This window comes from Protopterus annectens, chromosome 5.part1 (assembly GCF_019279795.1).
Source record: "Protopterus annectens isolate FY-2018-M chromosome 5.part1, PAN1.0, whole genome shotgun sequence".
NCBI lineage: Eukaryota > Metazoa > Chordata > Ceratodontiformes > Protopteridae > Protopterus > Protopterus annectens.
In genome coordinates, this window is record NC_056736.1 from 278,396,702 (window position 1) to 278,419,346 (window position 22,645).

General features: G+C 43.3%; 1 protein-coding gene across 1 annotated transcript in view; it reads right to left on the minus strand.

Moving 5' to 3' along the window:
* GART (phosphoribosylglycinamide formyltransferase, phosphoribosylglycinamide synthetase, phosphoribosylaminoimidazole synthetase) overlaps positions 1 to 22,645 on the minus strand; it is a 1,783,038-nt gene that overhangs the window by 806,095 nt on the left and 954,298 nt on the right. The window contains exon 10 of the mRNA XM_044072949.1: positions 11,585 to 11,753. Coding sequence (XP_043928884.1) covers positions 11,585 to 11,753 — 169 coding nt within the window. The remainder of the gene's footprint in view (positions 1 to 11,584; positions 11,754 to 22,645) is intronic.

A 22,645-nucleotide genomic window follows, 5' to 3' on the forward strand; every position in this document is an offset into this window, starting at 1 on the left:
GGAAATTTGAGAACTGAAAATGCCAGGAAGCAGATAAATGCAAAAACTTCCTGAAAAAAGGATGGATTGGAATATGGAGTAAAGCATCCTTGAGACAGACACGATGTAAGACTGAGGAAGCAAAAAAACGGAACAAAGTCTGAAGGGACAACACTCTAAAGGTGAGCACTTTTCAGAAAAGTGTTTAGATGAGAGGTCTAGAATTAGTCTCCAAGTGCCCTCTTTTCTGGGTACTAGAAATATCCTGGAGTAAAACACCCTACTCCTTGGGGACACAGGCACCTCTTGAATAGCACAGAGTCATAAGGTCCAAATGTACCTCTGGAAAGGAGAGCTGTTCCTGAGGGGCCTAAGCAGCACCCACAAAAGGGAGAATGATTTCCAAATGATGAAATACCCCCGATGAATAAAGGACAGGATCCAGGAATCCTGCATAATCTGTGGTCAAACAGGGGGGAGAGAGAGAGGGGACAAGAAAGTGACTGGGAAGAATAAGATATTCAGACAGCATCTGGTTTATCTAGAAAAAAAGTAGCCACAGCAGGAGGAACCTGCCTGTCACCCTTTTTGTCCTTATGAGGATGGCAAGATTGCATGTGAACAAGGGCCAGCTTATTGGGGGTAGTTTCTCAGAAATTTAGGCACAGGAGATAAAGCATTTTTAATTTCCTGTAAAGCCTTGCTGTTATCCTGAAGGGAATTAAATATAGCAGCAGCAGCTTCACTAAACAAGTGTCTATTATCAAGATAGGCATCCATCAACCTAGCCTTAAAATAATCAGGCAAAGGTTGAAGCCGAAGACAAGACTGCTGCCTCAACACTGACCCAAAAGCAGCAGCCCTTGAGGAAGCATTTGCTGCACCATAACTACACTTGACAAAATGACAAGCCACCTGTGAGGAAGTCCTTAACAGGGAAAGAGCAGAAGTTCTACCCTCAGAGTCTGGAAGACCAGAAATAATCTGACAAGCCTTGGGTAGGACAGCCAATAAGTATCTGGACATATGGATCTGATAATTAGCTCCAAAAGCAAAGGTTGCAGAGGAGTAAATCTTCTTCTCTAGCATTTCCATGGTCCTGCTGTCTTTATCAAAGTGGGAACTTGGGAGAAGGAAGCAATTGAGAGGGCTTGTCAGAAGCTACAGACGCCACTGCTGGTTCAGGACGACACGTACAAATATTTGCAGTCCTCAGGCACCCTATAACATCCAGGTTTCATGGGAGCAGGGGGCTGAGAGTCTGCAGTTTTAGAAACATTGGAAAAAGCATCCAAAGGAGCCAACACAGGAGGAATAGCAGAAGGTTTAGGAGAAGCCATCCACAGCAATTCATAGTACCTTTTATGTACCTCAGAGACCAGAGCACAATCCCATTTAAAGAACTCCATCACCCTGGAGATTGGGTCCCCAAAATAAATCTCTTCAAAGGGAGTATCAGGACTGGTAGAATATGAGAAGAGTAACCAGCTCCTTCTCCAAAGGATCCTGTTCCCTGGGTCTTTTTAGGGGAGCAGAAGACTGGGGGGGGCTGGAACAGAAACTCCCTCAGGAGATTTCAGTGCCATCAAAGCACTAAAACCCTAACAGAAGGCCTGTCATTGACTCTGCAGATCCTTAGGAAAGTACAGTTGTGTAAAATTACCATAAATGTAGATGTTAGTGTACTCACTGTTGCAGTCTTAACAAAATGGGTTATCCGGCTCCCAGTAGCCCACAGTCAGCCAGAATATCAAAGGCCTTGGTATATGACATCGGCTGCCTTTGGTTTAGGCCTGAAGTCCGGTACAAAGGAAGGCAGCAGACGACATTTCCTGTGTTTTTCCTGCCTTAACTGTCAGGATCCCCCAAAAGAAAAAGGTTAGACCAGGAAAACAAAAATCCAGTCTGTGCCCTAGGAAACAAGGCGGATGGGGGGGGGGACCAGGACTGCAACAGTGAATACACTCTAACATCTACATTTATGATAAGTGTACACAACTGTACTATGTTTGTGTTTCACTGTTGCAGTCCTAACAAAATGGGTTGATTCCCAAAGTACAGGGAAAAAAAATATAAGAGAGGAGGAACACCCACTGTTTAAGGATTGGTAAGGATGCCCTCCAACACTGCAGTGGCAAAACCAGCCCTGGACTTAGAAAACAAGGGTAAATTGTAATGTTTAAAGTGTGGACAGAAGTCCAGGTAGCTGCTTCCAGGATGTCCCTAGTAGGTACACCTCTTAAAAAAGCTGCTGAAGTACAGGCTGCTCTAGTAGAATGGGACCTAATACTCTGGAGGAACCTTGTCATGCTGTAAGTAGCAAAAGTGAATACAATAAGTAATCCCCTTAGAAATGCTCAATTTAGAAATAGCTTTGCCTTGAGCTCCAGGAGCAAAACTGACCAACTGATCTGACTTTCGAAAAGGTTTAGTCCTGTCCAGGTAAAATCTAAGCTATCTATGCACATCCAGGGAATGCAGTTACCTTTCCCTTTATTCTGAGGAATAGGAAAGAAGGTAGGTTGGTGGATAGACTGATTAAGTCAGACTAGAAACCACCTTTAGGCATAAAGGAGGGATTAGTTTGAAGAGAAACCTGATCCACATGGAAGATAAAAGGCTCTAATGTCATTAAGGCCTGCAGCTCAGAAACTGTTCTAGCTGAAGTATTAGCCAAGAGAAAGGCAGTTTTCCAGGAGAGAAACTTCAAATCTGCTGAGGCAGCTGGTTCAAAAAGAGGCAGAGTAAGTTTCTGAAGTACAAAACTAAGATCCCATGCAGGCGTAGGTGCTCTTCTGGGAAGCTTTAAATTGCTAGCTTCCCTGAGGAACTGTTTTATCGAGGGATGAGAGAAAATGGGTTGCTCAAAGGGACAATGAGCAGAAATAGCTGAAGCATGAATCTTGACAGAAGAAAAGGAAAGTCCACCATTAAGCAAGCCTGACGGATAGTCAAGAATAAGAGGAAGAGTAGGTCGAGAAGCGTCTTCCCCTCTAGCCTGCATCCAAATGCAGAATCTTTTCCACTTATCTGTGTAAGATTTCCTAGTGCTAGGCCTCCTGGCCTCAAGAAGGACCTCAACACCTGTTGGGAAAGGTTTAAATTATGAGCCAGGCTGCCAAATGCAGAGTCTGAAGAGGAGGATGCAGAATCTTTCCCCCCTCCTGAACAAAGATCTGGTATCAGGGGAAGATGCTAAGTCTGAGACTGGGAAAGACTGCGAAGTAGTGGATACCAATGTTGCCTGGGCCAGTCTGGAGCTATGATGATGGCCCCTGGTTTTTCATCCCTCATCTTTAACAACACTCTGGGAAGAAGAGGCAGAGGAGGGAATGCATAGATCGAGAGCTGTGTCCAGGGGAAGGACACAGCATCCACTTTCCAAGCTTCATTGTGGTCTCTGGTGCAAAAGGTTGGAAGAAGGTGGTTGGTTGGAGAAGAGATCCACCTAGGGAATGCCCCAATGCTGAATAATGCGATAGAAGATGGTCTTGTTTAGTTGCCACTCGTGAGGATCCAGGACCTGCCAGCTCAACCAGTCTGCCAATGTATTGAGCCTTCCTGGAAGAAACTGAGCTATAAGATGAATGCCCATGGAAGCTGCTATGGACCATAGTATTGTGCTTTGTCTGCAAAAGGGGTAAGAGTGTGTCCCTCCCTGCTTGTTGATGTACCACATGATTGGTGTGTTCCGTCCTAACCAGAAGAGTACCAGGAGATAGAAGATGCTTGAAAGTCATCAAGGCCTGCTGAACTGCCATCAGTTCCTTCAGATTTATGTGAGAATGAACTTGTTGATAGTTTCAAGTCCCCTGAATGTATCTGCCCTCTAGATGTGCTCCCATAGCATAGTCTGAGGCATCTGTGGCGAGAGTCTGGCTGGCAGGAGGTGGACAGAAAGGCAGGCCTTTGTTCTGTGCACAGGCAGTCGCTCACCAAAGAACTCCGCCTGCAGGCGGAGAATCCGAGGAAGTATCAAATCTAAATCCTGTGTGTTGACACCAAAGGTTTTTGAGGTAACATTGTATCTTCCTCATATGCACTCTTGCATATGGAATAATCAGAATACATGAAGCCATGAATCCCAGGGCTTGCAGGAATTGCCTTGCAGAGAGCTGGGTCATGCTTGCCAAATTCTTGAAGCAATTCGAAAGAACCATTTGTTTCTCTTGAGGGAGGAATACCATCTGGGCGGCTGTATTCAGGCTCACTCCCAGGAATACAATCGCCCTGGTGGGTACCAGTTTTGACTTCTTTTCATTGATAGTGTAGCCCAAAGAGGTGAGAAGGTTCTTTATAAAGTCCAAATCCTTTAGAATTTGTTCTGGAGAGTTTGCCTGAATAAGAATCATCCAAGTAAGGGTAAATTTGAATGTTTCTTTGCCTGCAAAAAGCAATGACTGGAGCCAGGCATTTTGTAAAAATTCTGGGAGAAGTAGATAAGCCAAAGAGCAGTGCAGAAAATTGGAAGTGCCTGTTCTCCGCCCTGAAGTAAAGGAATTGCCTGCAGCTTTCCCTTATTGGGATGTGCAGATAAGCTTCTTTGAGATCCAAAGTCACCAGCCAGGAATCCTTGGCAAGCATTGGCAGCAACTGCTGAAGAGAGAGCATTTTGAACTTGGGTATCAAAAGAAAAAAGTGCTTAGAATGGACAAATGAGGAATAGGGTGCCAGGTGCCCCCTTTTTGGGGAACCAGAAAGTAGAAACCCTGGCCTAATCTGTAGTGTAGGAATTGGCTCTATTGCTCCCAGGTCTAGCAAAGATTAAATTTGTTTTTCTGCTTCTGCCCTTTGAAGTGGGGGGATATCTGGGTATCCTTGGTGTACAGGGAAGGTGTGAAAGGAGAACTTGTAGCCTTGGGATACTATTTTGAGCACTCATTTGTAGTCTGTGATGGTGTACCAGACATCTGGAAAAATGACTAACCTTCCCCCCAAAGGAAACCCTGGGCCTGCAGAGGCAGGCAGAGGAAGGCCGGAGTCATTGGGAATGCTTGCTTTGGGAAGTTTGCTTAGAACTCCCAGATTCTGAAGAGGAAGCCTGACAGTGCTTAGCCTTTTGATGGGTGGAAGTCTGTCCCCTGGATAGCCTGTAACCCCTAGGCCTAGTGCGACCCTGTTTACTAGGGTCAGTAAAGGTACAATTCATAGAAGGGTAATGTCTACTAAAACGAGGAGGCTGAACTTGCAGAGAGTCCTTAACAGTTTTAATAGATTTGGCCTCATCCTCTAACTTTTAAGACACCTCTTCTGCTTTGCTACCAAAAAGACTGTCCTTGTGCAAAGGCACATCCAGTAATTTAGATTTGACAAATTCAGAAAGGGGCTGTTCCCTGAGCCAAGTATGTCTTCTGACAGAATCAGTGGCTGCTGCCCTGCAAGAAGCCTCCAAAGTGCCGAAACCACAACGTAGAGAATGTTTAGTGACAACAGTAGCAGAATTCAATAAATCTTGCATGTCCTTACTCTCCATCAGGGAAGGGACATCAGCAATTTTAGCCTTAATAGCTTCCAAAGTATGCTACTGATACTTAAGTATATGAAAAAGACAACAGACCTAATAGCAAGGGTGGAAGTAGTATAGACCTTTTTACCCCATCTATCCAAGGACAGATTCCCTGTTAGAAGGAACAGTAAAAACAAAAATGAAAACTCCAGTAAAGCTAGAACTTCCACTAGGTGACCTCCCAAACTTCTTGTATCAGAGGCACATGGGATACATGCAAATGAACCTTATGAACATCAGGTGTTTCAGTTTAATGGCAATTCTGAATGTCCATGGCTTGTTTCATCAATTTGACAATTTCAGGCCAATAAAGCCAAACACCAATAGCTGTGGAAATGCATATTTCGGCCTTATGACTTCATCAGCACAGCACAAGCAGAGTGTTTGGCTAAGCATTAGAAACACAGGGCTGTTATACCCAGCTGATGTCCATTATCATTAGGGTCACTGCAAAAATATCCCAAACAAACTAAAACAATGAGTGAGGTCACTTAAAAACCAAATCAGTAAAAATGAAAACTCCAGCAAAGCTAGAACTTCCACCCAAGTGACCTCCCAAACTTCTTGGCACATGGGATATATGCAAATGACCCTTATGAACATCAGGTGTTTCAGCTCGATGGCAATGTCAGAAGGAACAGGATTTTTAGCAACCCTGGCTTTAACACCTTTAGGGCCCTGAGAAATCCCTGGATCAGCAGTAGGATTCTTGAAAAGGAACTGATGACAATCAGAAACTAATACCTGTCGGGCTTTCTGGATGCAGGAGGAACAGAATTAGGAGTCAAAGAATTCTCCATAAAAACATCAACAACTTCCAAAACCGGAGGGATAGCGAAAGGCTTGTGCTGTGACAAATCCAAGAATTCCCTAATGCATTTCTTAAACTGAGGGTAGTCCTGACTTTCCCATTTCAAATGCTCCCTAAGAGTATTCAGAGCATCTCCAAAACCTTCTGGACGGGAGGCAGAAGGGATGGAGTCTTCTGCATCAGAATCCTCAAAACCAGAAAAAAGTTGAGTTTCCCTCTTCATCAGCAGAATTGCTGGAAACCTCAGAGTCGGAGGCAGACAAAACTTCTGGGGACAATTCCCTAGCCCTCTTAAAAGGTGGTGGTTGAGAGCCCCTGATAAGGGTCAAGAGATCACTAGCCATCTTAATCATCTGAGACTGAGGAGGCATTGGGGGGGGGTGCCACCTGTTGAGTAGATTTTCAGCTGGAAGCCCTGCTAGAAAGCCGAAGAGACTCAGGAGGCCTAGCCACCGCACTAGTCTGAACCAAGGTCGGTCTGGATCTGGTCTCCGGGTGGAGAAAAAAAGAGGCATCAGAAGCCAGCGCCTGCTTAGCGGTTCTGGATCCAGAGGCAGTGACTGGCAGAGGGTCAGAAGACGAAGTGGAAAGCTTGCAGAAAGCAGGACTCAGGAAAAGGCCTCAGCAGACGCCTGCTGCTGGACATCCGCGGACTGCAGGGGCAATGAAAGCATCTCACTGACTACTGCTGGGCCGACAACCAACTTAACAGGAATGTCGTCAGCTAATTTGATCCTAAGCCTGTCGCAGTCCTTATCCTTGCACTTCTTAGGAAAATCCAAAGTCAGGAGGACCAGAAGACGCCATACCGACGAATTTAGGCCAAACTCCGAAATGCTTGAACAAAGAAGCACAGAGAACACAATTAGGGAGGTTGTGCTCAAGGTCCAAACAAGTAATACAATAAGAATGAAAATCACGGCGCGGAATCTGTTTTCCACAGGCAAGACAGTTAACTTTTTCTGACATTCGTTAAAGCAAGAAAAGAGGGTCCCTAACGGGGTACTTCTCTGAGGAGGTCTTCAACTAAGCAGTCAGAATACAAAAAGAAGGTACTCTGCCGACCGGCACTAGTGCAAAATGATTCTGCTTCGGGCTCCGCAGCAAGAAAGACTGTGGAAATGGTGTCAGCTGCCTTCCTTTGTACCTGACGTCAGGCCTAAACCGAAGGCAGATGTCATATACCAAGGACTTTGGTATTCTGGCCAACTGTGGGCTAACGGGAACTGGATAACCAATTTTGTTAGGACTGCAACAGTGAAACACGAACATCAGGAGAAATATGTTTAGCCTTTTGCTTTTTCTTCAATGGGACATCCAACGTACAAAATTTGGAAGGCTCTGACCCAAGGCGGCATTCAATGACCGTAGTAGGGACTTCTTGGCTCCTTGGAAATAAACTGTGGTTCCCCCTCGAGCATCTGAAACATACATCTGCAAAGCCTCATTGGATGTGCTAAAAGTCATATCCCCATCAGCCTCCAACCCAGTCATGGCAGAGGAACCCCAACGACAAAGCCGGGCAAACCTCCAGGCATTTACTTGCCTTGGGTGAGACATTTGGCGGAGGCTGAACAGCAGAAGATTCCAGCCTATTCTTCTTGGCCTTCTTCACTGACAGCTGTCCCTCGGAGAGGGAAGTAACATCTATCGTGTCTTTCACATGCAGCTTAAGATATTGATTTTCAAGATAAAGCACCACATAAAATAGTCTACTAAGAAGGGTTTTAGGTACAAAAGCCTGCCAAATGGAACAGGACATATGATCGTGAGAAGCACGTAAGCAAGACGACACTGGTCATGGTGGTCTTTATGGGAATCTGTCTCCCACACTGGCATTTACCCTTCTTGGAGGACATGAAATCCCACAAGCAACAATAAAAAAGAACCACAAGTGGCACTTATCTGCAGCAGCTTGAACCAGTAAAGGAACAGGCATTCAGACCAACGATCAAGTAATGGCATTCGGACTAGTGAAAAAGTTCTAAGAATGGTACATCCGTACGTCAACTTTATGCCCTACACTACGCAAGGAGCACACGTGTGACAGTGTACCCTAAAGCAACCTAAAAGCTTTGGTATACTGGCCAGACGGCCCCCCCTTGGCAGGAGATCCCTAATGTAAAGACTACTGCAACAGTAAAATGGAAGGACATCTATATTTATGAGGACATAAGATGAAGAATTTAGGTGTATGGATTAAAAAGGCTTATATCACGGCAGCCAAGGATATACGAGAAGAGACTAAAGGTAATACAAAAAATGAGATGGCAGAAGCTCTTGATTATGGATATGAATAGTAAGATGCAAGTAGTAAAGATGTTTTCAGCCTCTTCAGTTTTATATACAGGTCAGGAGAATTTTTTTGTCAGAGAAATTGGGGATGATTATTAAGATTTGAAGGAATTTAAATGGTAGGGGAAGTAAAAGTTAAGTGGGAAAAGTGGATTATCCCTACAGAGCAAGGTGTTTAGGATTAACTAACTTGAAGGGATACTTTAGAGCTACTCTGTTTAGGTTCATATGCATAACCCAAGCAGAAGATTACAAATCCGATCTGAAAGGAAAGAAAATGAAACAAGACAGAGATCAAATAGCAAGTGGACAATGGGATTTGGATGAAAGTTCTTAACCATGACCATACAGATTATATTTATAAGGTAGCAGAAAGTATTTTAAACATTTAGCCAACAAATGAATGGTGAAAGATTTTACCAACAGGGATGACTGCAAGTAGGGCATATAAATAAGCAAGAGGGGGGTGGACCCAAAGTATTGGAATCAAATAACAGCGAGGGAAAGGTAAGAGTAGGATGAGACCAAGGTGGGTTTGGACTGCAGGTTAGAGAGAACATCTCCCTTACCAGGGAACAGTAACAGAATACAGGCAAAAAGAAAAGGATAGGGGAGTGCCAAGTAAAAAATCAGCTCTGGTTGAGTTTTTAGATGACTGTAGAACAGAAGCTGCTGTTAAAGGAATAATTAGGACATACAATTATTGCATGATAACCAAGAATCAGTACATTCTTTTCTATTAATGTATATACATCTATATCACTTTATTACATATTACAAAAGAGGTTTTAAAAACAGAATCAGATGATGTTACACAAGACTGGAAAGGCAGAATACAAAGGAACAGAGGGAGGGCATCTGTACAGATCCAAGTATGCAGCAAAGTCCAGAAGGTTTAGAAATTTTGCATGGAAGTATTTACATTGGTATTTTTATACCTCATGCATACTTCAGAGAATTACAGACAAACCACTGGGGGAAAGAAAACCATGGCAGTGTGATGGGGAAAGAAAAAAGCAGCTGGAAATATCTTTTGGGGAATGTAACAAGTAGGCTGATTTAAAAAATCCTTACAGAATACTTTGCCAGAAATATTGCGGGGAGCAAAAGATTTTAACTAAGGAAACAATTCTTTTCATCCGAGTCCAAGATCTGAATCGCCTACACACAGCAAGACTTACTAAGGTTAATGTTATTGGCTGACAAAAAACAGCTACTAGAAAATGGAAACCAAACTCTGAACCAGCCTTAAGTACTGAATATAGTAAAGGAGATAATATACTGGATGTGAGACCTTTAGGAAAGGGAAGGAGCAAATTACACAGAAATAAAGAGAATCTACAACAATACATGCAGAATAATGTGTAGGAGTGAACTTTAACGGAAGGTGGGAACTGAGCAATTTAGGTAATATTGGTGTGAATGAAAGTTGTTAAAAAGAAAACATGTATACTGCTTAAAATTATGGAAATATTATGGTTTGTTTTCTGCTACTGTATGTGTACTCTTGTCACTAAGAAATGTCATGTTTAACAAATATGCAAGAAAGAAAGTGGATAAGCTGAATCTCCCCATACAGCAAGTTGGTTTAGAGTCACCTGATTTGAATGGGTACTTGACACCTACACAGTTGAAGTCAATCAATACTCAACTAGAATATGGTAACAAATCAAAGTGAAAAAGGATGCCAATGAAAGGGGGGAACTCGACAGACAGGATTTTGGATACAAGAGTTTAAGGAAAATAATACTTTTTATAGATTATTGTACGATTGAAAAAGGAAATTTTACCAACGGATACTTCTGCAATTAGGCGAATGACAACAGACAAGATGGAGCTGAAATTTACTGGAAAAAATTAAGGAACCAAGATATTGGCAGAAAACTGAGGAAAGGCAGAGTGGGATGAGGCCAATGATTAGTCCAGACTACATAGAGTGTGTTTTCCCAATTAGGGAAAATGGCAGAAATAAGCAGAGAGAAAGGGGCAGGAAGTTCTAAGTGAATGACCAACTCCAGTAGAGTTTCTTCGAGTCCAGAACAAAAGCTGGTGGTAAAGGGATAGTCAGTACACACATTACATTGCAACTGTTAAATGTCCATCAGAGGAAGTCAGGAAAGGTTGTAATTTGCCTTTCCATTTTATTTTCCCAAAGTAACAAGAAATTTGTGAGGTTTCCCAACTATATATAAAAAAGTCCAGGAGGTTTAGGATTTTTGTATTGACATGTTTATGTAAGCAGTTTTATATCCCAAATAGACTTGAGGATTTTCCTCAGTAGAAAGCAAGTGTCAGGTGTTTGAAAAGGAAGAAATAGTTAACTGGGCACACTTTCATAAATGTAAGTGGCAGATTTTAAAAAAAAATTCCTGCAGCATACTTTGACAAACATTGGGGAAATCACTGTAACTAGGGAAATTACTCAAGACAAGACATATTAAGTGAATTGCATAGACATATTAAAGCCCACCTAAATTTAATGATATTGGCTGCAAAAAAAGTAGTTAATAGAAAATAAAAATAAAAATCTAATCCCAACAAAGTTGTGGATGTTGTGAATGGGGGGGGGGGGGTAAAAGAACTTGAGATGGGATCTTCAGAAAACAGAAGGAGCACATTTCACAGAAATAAATGAAATCTGCGGCTGTACACGCTGAATACTGTTGTATGAAAAGTGAGGTTTAAAAAAGCAGGAAATGAGCGACATGCAATGTTGGAGTAAATGAAAACTGCTAAACAAATGCATACTGCAAGACAATAGAAACTGATTACAGCTTGCTTTCCTTTCTAGTAATGTATGTGCAACCATCTTACAGCTTAAAATGTGATGATTTAATAAAGATGTTTAAAAAACACAAATGGCATTAAGATAAAGCTCGATTCCATCAAGTAGGTACACAGGGCAGAATCCTCCCTCTTCCGTAAGAGATTTGGTCCTTACTGCAACACTCTAATGCAATCTACAGGTTGCAGCTAAGGAAAATAACTCTTACCTTCAATTTCCAGACCTTTAGCATATTCCCCTGGGTATCCGCCACTTGCCATAACCACCGTTACAGCAGCACTATTAACCATCCAGGCTGGTGTGAACGTAGATAACTTAGAATTCAAGGTTGCCTGTATCACTTCATACAAATCACTCTTAAGTAACGGCAGAATTACCTAGGGATTTTAGCAAGACAGTTTATTATAATCTGATTTAAAAGTTCATTCTTAAATCATTTGTACTTTTGTTTCTGGAGGTTCGACACCCCTTTTCTGCTGTCAAAGGAAACTCTACTAGTTGCAAAATATCCACAGTTCTTAGGCATTAGTAACGAGCATTCTACGGACTCTAAGTGCAGGTCATTAAAAAGTTTGTACACAGTGCTGCTTGTCAACATGTTCTGAATGTTGCAATAACCATAAAACTAAAATGAACCTTCTGTCAGGACTAAGGACAAGCAACCTTTATGACAACTTTTCTAAACATCCTGGTTCACTTCTAAAAATGCATGCTCTTAACCTATTTAATCAGTTTGCAACACTCCAATGGAATGTTGATCTTCCATCAGGTCTTATTCAGCCACATATGCAGTATGACATTGCACATGACCAGACTACTTCTATACAAACACAAGGAAAGAAATCAAATTAAAATAAGACATGCAAAAGTTCCTAAAACAAGGAATTGATAAGTAAAGCAGTCAACCTACAATCCCATAACATCAGAAGTACATCTACAAACCAGGTTGCCTGTGCCTTGGTACGACGTACCTGTAACAAAATTCATTGGCTATACGATTCTCATTATCTAAAATGTAATCGAAACCTCAGTCTGTGCTGTACTCAATCCCATGTCTGTATCATAGTCTGAATAAATGAAGCAGAAAATATCTGGACTGCAAGAACACCAACAGCAAATTAAAATGACCAAGTGCAGAGTCCATTAAATATATGATGAATGTGAAAGCTAAATATATGCTTATGACAAATGAGCAGCTATCTTTAGCAGAGATCATTTGAATAAGCCAGCCAAATGGCGTAGAGGGGTAAAGGGCAAGCCCGGACAAAAGCCCAAGCAACCCATGTTTGACTAGCAGCTTGGGTGGCTGACAGGTTTGCAGGGTAGGATGGGCAGTGCCTATCCTGAGAGGGAGGAGGCTCCTGGCCGACTATACCTCTCAGGAGTAATGCAACAGAGGTAGCACACAACACCAAAATCAGAAGTCAGCTGGTATGTACTGTGGTTGCCCACACCAGTAACAGTAGTTCCCCATCTCTCATGTGATGAAGCATGCAGACAGACAAAGGGAAGCATAGGCAGCCCCCTGCGATGATGTGGGCAGGCACATCACCACCAAGGAATGGGTCTAAAAAATACAAAACCTCTCATGGTCAGGATGCCAGCAAGAGCACCAAGAACCTCTAGTTTCTATCTAGATGATGCTCCCTCACCATAAAACTCCCCACTCAGACATGGGAGAACAATGATCTCCACCATGAAAGAATCAGGGCCAGTGCACAATTGGGGAGGCTCAATGGTAAGCATGAAGAGGAGGCAAAAAATGTACAGAAAAAAAAAAAAAAAGAGTTTATGCTTCTAAGTGATCTAAATAAAACAGAAGTGGTATTCATGCATTACAAAAGCAGGCTATAAAAGAAAATATCTTCAAACATTAGACATCATCTAACATGCAATCTATTCTGCATTTCAAAAATTAAGTCATACAGCACTTAAGACCCTCTAACTGTTAAGAAAGTACAGTTTTGTACCTACCATAAATGTAGATGTCCGAACTGGATAGCATCTGCAGTCATAACAAATGGGTTGTCCTGTCATCAGGCAGCCCTTCGGTCGGCCGGATTCCAAAGTCTGGGTCCGGCTTCGGCTGATGTCGCACTTCACCCGACGTCATTTCTGCTGGTCTTCGGGTATAAAGGCATCAGCCGACGCCATTTTCCTCAGTGTTTCTTGCCCCAGATGCCAATTGCCCTCTTGGAAAGCTAAATTTTGGATAAATGCCAATGTTTCCAAAATAGTAGAAGGCAAACACAACAAATAAGCATGTATGTACATATATACAAACAAATACACCATAAGAGACTCCCCCCCCCAGCTAGCTATTAGGAGGGTAAATACCCTAGGAGTACCACAGAGGGGAAGGAGGGAGGGTAATCCTGACTGCAGATGCTATCCAGTCCGGACATCTACATTTATGGTAGGTACAAAACTGTACTATGTCCTTCATGGATGCATCTGCAGTCATAACAAATGGGTAGAATACCATAGCCAAACTAGGGGAGGAGGAATAATAATTATGGTGTAGTCAGGATCCCTTGCAGTACAGCAGTGGCAAACCCTGCTCGGGATCTAGAATAGAGGTAAATTATAATGCTTGGCAAATGTATGCACGGAGGTCCAAGTAGCCGCCTCAATAATGTCCTTGGTTGCCACTCCTCTTAAGAAAGCTGTGGTAGTGGCTGTAGCCCTTGTAGAGTGAGGTCTTATGTTCTGTGGAATTGGTTTTCCATGGTAGGAGTAACAGAATCTTATGCAATTTCCTATCCATTTGGAGATTGTCTGTTTGGAAATTGCTTTTCCTTCCCTTCCTGTTGCATAGGCTACAAAGAGCTGGTCAGTTTTTCTGTTACCTTTGGTTCTGTCCAGGTAGTAGCGTAACTGTCTATGTACATCCAAGGTATGCATTATTCTTTCACCTCTGTTTTGTGGATTGGGAAAGAAGGTAGGTAGGTGGATTGCCTGGTTTAAAGACACTCTGGATACCACCTTAGGCATAAATGTAGGATTAGTTCTCATGGACACCCTATCTTGATGGAAGATTAGGAAGGGTTGCACTGCCATTAAGGCCTGTAGTTCCGAAACCCTCCTTGCTGAAGTAATAGCCAGTAGGAAAGCAGTTGTCCATGACAGGTGTTGTAGATCTGCTGTTGCTGCTGGTTCAAAAGGAGGGAGTGTCAACTTTTCTAGTACAAAATTCAAGTCCCATGCTGGTAATGGTGGTTTCCTAGGAGGTTTTACATTCTTGATCCCTCTGAGGAACTGCCTGAGTAGAGGATGTGAAAAGACAGGAGGATCAAAGCTGTATTCTGCTGAAATAGCTGATGCATGTATCTTGATGGAGGAATAAGACAGGCCTGTATGTAGAAGCTCTGCCAAGTACTCCAGAATGTTAGCAATATCTATGTTCGACACATCTTTTCCTCTTTCAGTACTCCAAATGACGAACCTTTTCCATTTTCCTGCATAGTTCCTTCTTGTTGAAGGTCTGCGGGCTTCAAGGATAATGTCTTTAACCCTTTGTGAAAGGTCTGGGTTAGTTACTGCTATGTGATGTTCCAGGCAGTCAGTTGCAAGGTTTTTAGGTTTGGATGTATGATGTTGTAGTTGTTCTGAGTTAACATCAGAGGCATCAGGGGTATTGACCACATTTTCTCCCGGGACATGCTCCTCAGCAATGGGTACCAGTGTTGTCTTGGCCAGTTCGGCGCTATCAGAATTATCCTTGGACGTTCCTCTTTGATTTTCAGTAGTACCTTGTGCATCAAGGGAAGAGGTGGAAATGCATATGCTGTCAGGCCTTTCCAGCTGAAGGATAGAGAGTCCACCTTCCATGCAAGTGGGTGGAATGTCCTTGTGCAGAATTTTTTGAGCTGGTGATTTTGTGGGGAAGCGAATAGATCTATTTGTGGCATTCCCCATTTCTTTGTGATGGTCTTGAAGATGTCCGGGTGTAGCATCCATTCGTGAGCATCCAAGGTGGTTCTGCTTAAAATGTCTGCTAGGGTGTTCCTCTTTTCCCGGTACAAATATTGCCTGTAACTGGATGTTGTAGCTGAGAGCCAGATTCCAAAGGTCCAAAGTCATTCTGCATAGGGGGTAAGAATGAGTGCCTCCCTGTTTGTTGATGTACCACATGACTGTGGTGTTGTCTGTCCTTATCATCAAATGGCCTTCTTTGAGGAATGGTCTGAATTTTAGGATTGCCAGTTTTACTGCCAGCATTTCTTTTTGGTTTATGTGCAGGTGCAGCTGGTCCTGAGTCCACAGTCCTTGTACGCATTTGTCCATCATGTGTGCCCCCCGTCCTAGGTCTGAGGCATCCGTTGTGATGGTTTGGTTTGCTCGAAAGTTGTGGAAGGGTAAGCCTGGGTTTGACTGGCATGCCCGAGCCCACCATAGAAACTCCTGTTTTAAGCATGGGATTAGTGGTATTTCTGTTTCTAAGCTGTGCCTGTGTTGAGACCATAAATTCTTTAGGTACCACTGTAACTTTCTCATATGCAGTCTGGCATGTGGGACCAAGATTATGCATGATGCCATGAAGCCCAAGGCCTGCAGAACTTTTCTTGCTGTTAGTTTGTTCTGCTTTGTTAATGCCAAGAAGTAAAGAGGGAGTTATTTTTGTTTTTCTGCAGTTAGGAATGCCATCTGTTTTACTGTGTCCAATTCCGCCCAAGAAAGTTCTTGTCTGGGATGGTGTCAGCCTTGACTTTTGTAAATTGACTGTGTATCCCAGGGCTTGAAGCAAGTAAATGACCCTTTGTAAATCTGTTGTCAGCTTGCTTTTGTTGTCCGCTTGTAACAGGCAGTCCAGGTATGGATAAATTTGGATTCCCTGTACTCTGCAGTGGGCGATTACTGATGCCAGGCATTTTGTGAATACTCTGGGCGCAGTAGATAAGCCAAAGGGCAATGCTGAGAATTGATAATGCTCTGATCCTGCAAGAAATCTGAGGTATCTTCTGCAATTTGGTCGAATGGGGACGTGCAGGTATGCCTCCTTGAGATCTAGAGTTACCAGCCAACACTCCTTGCCCAGCATGGGAAGAAGTTGCTGTAGGGTCAGCATTTTGAATTTTGGGACAATGATGTATGTGTTTAAGATGGACAGGTCGAGAATAGGTCTCCAGTTTTCTCTTTTCTTGGTACTAGGAAGAGTCTGGAGTAGAATCCTTTGCCCTGTTCTGTTATTGGTACCCTTTCCACAGCTCTCATCTTTATTAATTCCGCTATCTGATGCAGGGCTTCTATTTTTTGATTTGGGGGCAGGTTTGGCATTCCTCTTTTTACTGGTAAAGTGTGGAAGTGGAACCGGTAGCCTTGGTCTATGGTTTGCAAAATCCACTTGTCTTTTGTAATATAGTGCCAATTTTTTGAGAATAAGGCTAACTTTCCGCCTAATGGTGCTGCTATTTGCTCCCTGGTAGGCGGGGTCAGAGCCAAGTCACTGTGTTTGTCCTGTTGCAGTGGCAGTGGTTGTGTCTGTGCCTCGGTTCTTGCCTTGCCACTGTTGTCCTCTGTAGGCACCTCCTCTGGATTGATTTCTGCCCCTCGAGCGTCTGTTCCTGCGCCCCTTTGTGATCTTGTGGAGTCAGGAAAGGACCAATTTTTGGCAGGCCAGTTCCTGCTAAACCTTGGGGGCTGAACCTGTAGGAAATCTTTAACTGTTTGTACAGATTTTGCCTTCTCTTCCATTTTCTTCATTACCTGCTGGGCAGGTTCCCCAAATAGACTGGCCTTATCCATAGGAGCATCCAATAGCTTAGCTTTAACATGATCCGGCAAGACCTGTTCTTTCAACCATGCATGCCTTCTTATAACTGTGCCAGTCATGGCTGATCTAAATGAAGCCTCCAGTGCATCATAGCCACATTTTAAAGAATGGTTACTAACCTGTTGGATGTTATTCACCATTTCTAATACATATTTCTTATCTAAAGATTCATCAGAGGACAGCTTTTTAATTAACTGATCAAGCATAAACTCTTGGTATTGGATCATGTGAAACTGACAGTTTAAAGCTCTAGCTGAGAGAGTAGCAGAGGTGTAGACTTTCTTCCCCCATCTCTCTAAGGACCTGGATTCCCTTTCAGAGGGAATAGGGTTTTGCTGTGGTCGAGGCTACTGCCTTAGGCCCCTGGGATATAGTTTCGGGTCTGCAAGTGGGGCCTTGTATAGGTGGTGATGAGTGTCTGGCACCCTGTAAAATCTATCTGGTTTGGCAGGGGCTGGAGGTAAAGAATCAGGTGCAGTGCAGACATCATTAAATGCATCGTCCACAACAGTTAGGACAGGAGGTATAGCTAAGGGCCTATGTTGTGGTAAGTGCAGAAAAGTCCTAAGCCTTTTTCTTGAATCTGAGAAATCTTGTCCCTGCCATTGGAATTGTTCTCTCATGGCATGTAAGGTTTCCCCAAAGGAGAATTCCTCTGGTGGAGAGGCAGCTGGAATGGATTCTTCAGCATCTGAATCTTCATAATTGGAAAAAGGAGCCTCTGGCTGGTCTGTAATGTCTGAGTCATCCGCAGAATCATCAGAGGACACAGGCTCGGGGGGCTCTGTTCTAGGTCTCTTTTCTGGGGCTGAGAGGCCCTGTCTGGGTGAGATTGGGATCCCCTAATTAAGGATATTAAATCTTCTGCCAGAGTAAGCATTTGTGAACTAGAAGTGGGCCTGAGTGAGGGTGGTTTAACAGGCACTGATTTAGCTGATTTGGCTGCTTTAGCCCTGGCAAAGGCCTTAATAGACATGGCTGCAGGAGGCCTAGCAGCACCACGTGCTGGGGTAGAGATATCCAAGGGGATGGTGTCTGATAGATCAGTAGGAACCACAGTTGTAGGCAAAATTTCTGAGGCTAGTTCAGGTAAGGTAGCAGGAGCCTCAGTAGTAGTCATGGATTCGGCTGTAGATTGACCAGTTTTCTCGGTTTCGGCCGAAACAGAGACACTCGCGGCTTGCCTAACCGTGGTTTCGGCCGAAACCGCGGACCGCGAGTGTCGGTCTTTTTCTTTGCGTTTTTTAACAATTTGGGTAGTAGGAGGATCCGACGGCATAATGTACGCAAAATCTGAGCCGAAAAACTGTTCAGCAAACTCCGACCGACGCCTAAGCGTTCGTCGGTTGAAGGAAGCACAGGCCGAACAGGCTGCTACGTCGTGGTCTGGGCCTAAGCAAGGCAAACAGTAAGAGTGGAAATCTTTATGAGGTATTTGTTTCCCACAAGTTAAACAGTTATTAACTTTTTCTGACATCGGCTGAGGCAAGAAAGAGTCCCTAACGGGGTACTTAGCTTTTTAGAAGTCTTCGAAGTAGTATTCGGTAGTAGTAATCTCTGGATCTGACCGACCGGCACTTGCCAACAGCTTCTGCTTCGGGCGCCACGCGGCAAGAAAGACTGAGGAAAATGGCGTCGGCTGATGTCTTTATACCTGAAGACCAGCAGAGATGACGTCGGGTGAAGTGCGACATCAGCCGAAGCCGGACCCAGACTTTGGAATCCGGCCGACCGAAGGGCTGCCTGACGACAAGACAACCCATTTGTTATGACTGCAGATGCATCCATGAAGGGCATCACTGTAGGACAGACAGAAATCAAGCTAAGTTTCAAATGCACAAATTCAAGGGCAACATAACTGAAATGTGAAGACCGAACCCAGAGGCAATATTTTTGCTCTTTTCCCAGCACAGTATCGACCCATTAGTTTTTCCTCCACTGGGGTTACACAGCTAGCCTATCTGTCCTCACTTATGGTGGAAGCTCTGTATCTTATTAATGTCCTGACCAAACTGACAGCTTATTAACTTATTCATTTTGCCAGTGAAGGTGAAAGTTGGGTGCTGGTAGGCAGTGACTGGTTTGAAGATCCACCCACCCCCAAACACACATGCAGCTGGTAAAATTACACTTTTATCCCCAACTCAGGCCTTTAGTCCGCACCAGACCACCATCTGGTTTAGATTAAGTTTGACTCCCATCAAATAGTTGCCAAGCACAGTATTTCAACCCTGTGGCTGAGATCAATGGTGCAGCAGATGCAAGTAATCCACCTCCAGTCTTTCAGGATGGGTGAAATGGCACCTGCTCCTCACTTCTATCTACCCCTATTCACAGCCCTTCTGGTTGCCAAAATACTAATCAATCTTGGGTCATAAGGATTTGGCCATCTAAGCTACAGGGCCATGGCTACCCTTCTGAAATTTTGGTCTTCAGAAAGAAACTAGAGATTTACAAATGCACAGTTATGAGGCCTACTGAGTTGAACCTTGAAACTTGTACACTGCTTGTAGTTTTGTCTATTGATACCAAGTGTTTTGAGGCTACAGATTCATTTAAAACTTTCACAAAGAATACTTTAGGTCCTCCAATGTCATGGAGCACAATTGTCCAAAGCTATAACTGGCCATTAGGAAGTGGGTTTCTAATAACCAATAAGGCATAATCTGATTGTAACACCATTTTCCCCTATGAGAATGAGAGGAGGCACTCCCTTCATGACTAACTGCTTAACAGAAGTTAAGTGGGCAGCTCCAAACAGAAGGGTACTTATTATTCCAAACACATATTGCGTGCAGCACCCAAATGAGGGGGGGGGGTCTGTCTTCACACTTCATTAGCAGTCTAGCAATGTCTAGGGTAAGTGGAAAACAAGGATGCTACAATTATAAAGTACACCTGTGTAAGTACAAGCTTCAAAAACTTGTGTAGCTAGCATACATGACCAACAGCCATACATCACCCTTGCTCCAGTAAACTTTCCCAGTCTTAGTGAAAGATGGTAAGTGAACTCCTAGTAATCCTCACGAGGCCAGAATATACAAGATGGTAATCGCACTCTTTCCCCTGCAACTTCAAAACTGCAAACACTGAAGAAATTTGTGCAGACAATGTACTAAATACAGTCTCCAGGGGAGGGGAGAGGAAAGCAAAGCAGACTTACCCCCAAGTGAAATCCTTCAGCAGATGTGATGGGATGGTGTCTGGCAATAAAAATAAAGTGACCAAAAATATAACTGCATCTAAAACTAAAGGTCCTTAAAGACAAAATCTAGATGCAGAGAAGGGATCTCCATATCAGACACCAACAATGACTAGCTAAACACAGTTTAAACACTTTTGATGTAGTTAAAGCAGCCCACACAAGAAAACCATGGAGCTTCACAAAGACCAATTCTAATGTTTAGCAGATGAAACTAACACCTAGTTAACTTTCCTGTCCTCAACTACTAGAAAACAAGACCACACTTGGTAGTGAACATCCAACGCATGCCTACACTCCCCACCCTTTTAATGACAAATTCCAAAAAGAAAACTGTACAAAGTGATCCCTGACCAAAAAATTGAGGAAAAAGAGGGAAACTCAGGTGGTCAGAGACAAAGAATGCCTAGCTAGAAGAAAGAAATGAAGCACAGTAATGACTCTTCCTTTCATAAGAGGAGCGAAACCATTAAAGAATCTGAAGGTAAAGAAAATCCCTATGCCATTAAGACATTTCACTATCATCTCAGAAGAGACCCTGAGTCGCTACAGCAAGATTAATTGAATGAAGCTGCTGCAAAGATCCTTCTTTCTGGACATGTACAGAGGACTGCTGTACAGCACATGAGGCAGTTAATTATCTGACTGCCTAAAAGGCAACGAAACTTTCCCCAAGGCAGGATTTCGATGCACAGACTTCACTTTCTCAACTACTGGCACTACAACTGGCTAGAAGATGCCTACCATTACCTTTTTAGGTACTGATGGTCAACCATCACATTTTTCAGTTCTGTGGGCTTACTAACTGCTAGAGCCTGCTTTCCTAAGTATGTCATACATTATGCTTACATTCCCCCCTAAATGGATGGGAAGACTTTGCATCTAGCAAAATGGAATCAGCAGATGAACCAAACAACCACCAGGGCCTTTATAAGCCTAGCAGTGCAACCCAACAGAGTTGTGTCTATGTATCATGGCAGTTTATTAGGAGGGTGTATGTTAGCTAGAAGGCTTCTAGAGGTTATGCAGGGGAGATATGTCAGAGGCAGACAGTACTGCTCAAACTATCAGAGATATTGGGGGGAGGGGGTCAGATCCTGGGGGTGAATTTCCCATCCAATGGCCAAGGCTATGCTTTAATTAGGGCTATAGATGGACTCAGGTTTACATGGATGGGGAGCTTGTTTTACAGCATGGGAATCACCTTAGACACATCTCGCCAACATGTCTTATGTCACAAGCAAAAATTAAATCTCTGGATGTAGTGGCTCTGATGCTGTTCATTTTGCGGATGTGCAAAAGATCCAAGGATACCTTGTTTGCCGGGCACTGTCTGCCTCTAAGTAATCTGTACGGGACAGTACAGAGATTGGCCTATATGGATTGCTTTAAAGCCCTGTGTTTATAACCCTGGGCTCTCCTGGTAAGGGACCTTTGCAGGTGTTCCAGCTGCTGCACATGTCTGGTCAGATACATGCTGAAGGGGGCATTATACTCAATGATGGGTCTGATAAGGGCCAAACAAAGTGGAAAAATAACTTCCTTGGACATGTATTGTCATGCCATTACTTAAAAGTTGGGTGACAGAATGATTTTCTTATTAGCTTGGCCACATGTTGGTCAAAGGCCATAATACTGTCTACATGTGTACCCAGATTCCAGACTACCAGCTAAACTCTTAAGAGGTGTCTTATTGATGGATTAATTAGCCTGGGTGGCAGTTTTTCCACAGGCACTATGATGCATTTCTTAGCATAGCGTTTTAATTAGAGATTCAGCACCAATCATTTGTCTGCATTAGACCCTCTTGTAAGATTGTGTCATGGGGGAATCTATGATAGCTCCCAATTTGCAGTCATCTGCAAACTTAGTCAACCACAGGCCCATGACATTAGCCTTTACTTTTGAGAAGTATATTCCAAATAGCAGGCAGTGGTCCCAGCATGTTATCCCACTGACTACCAGTCTTTTAGTGGCGATGGTACTCCCATACCAAACTTCTAAACATAGGTTTTTAGATTCACACTAGCCTAGCTTACTTTGTGGTCCATTTTAAGTCTAGCCAGTATTCCCTTTCAAATGTGAGGATCAAACCCTGCATCTTATGTCTGAGGTAAACATCTTAACCATTACACCAACCCTCCATCCCTACACACTGGGTTATAGCAGTGCTTGTGGACCATTTTAAACCTAGATAATTCCCTTGGGTGAGAATCAAATCCTGTACCACTTGTCTGCGAGGTAAGCATCTTAATTATGCCAACCCCAAACCCATAAAGAGAACATCATTTCCA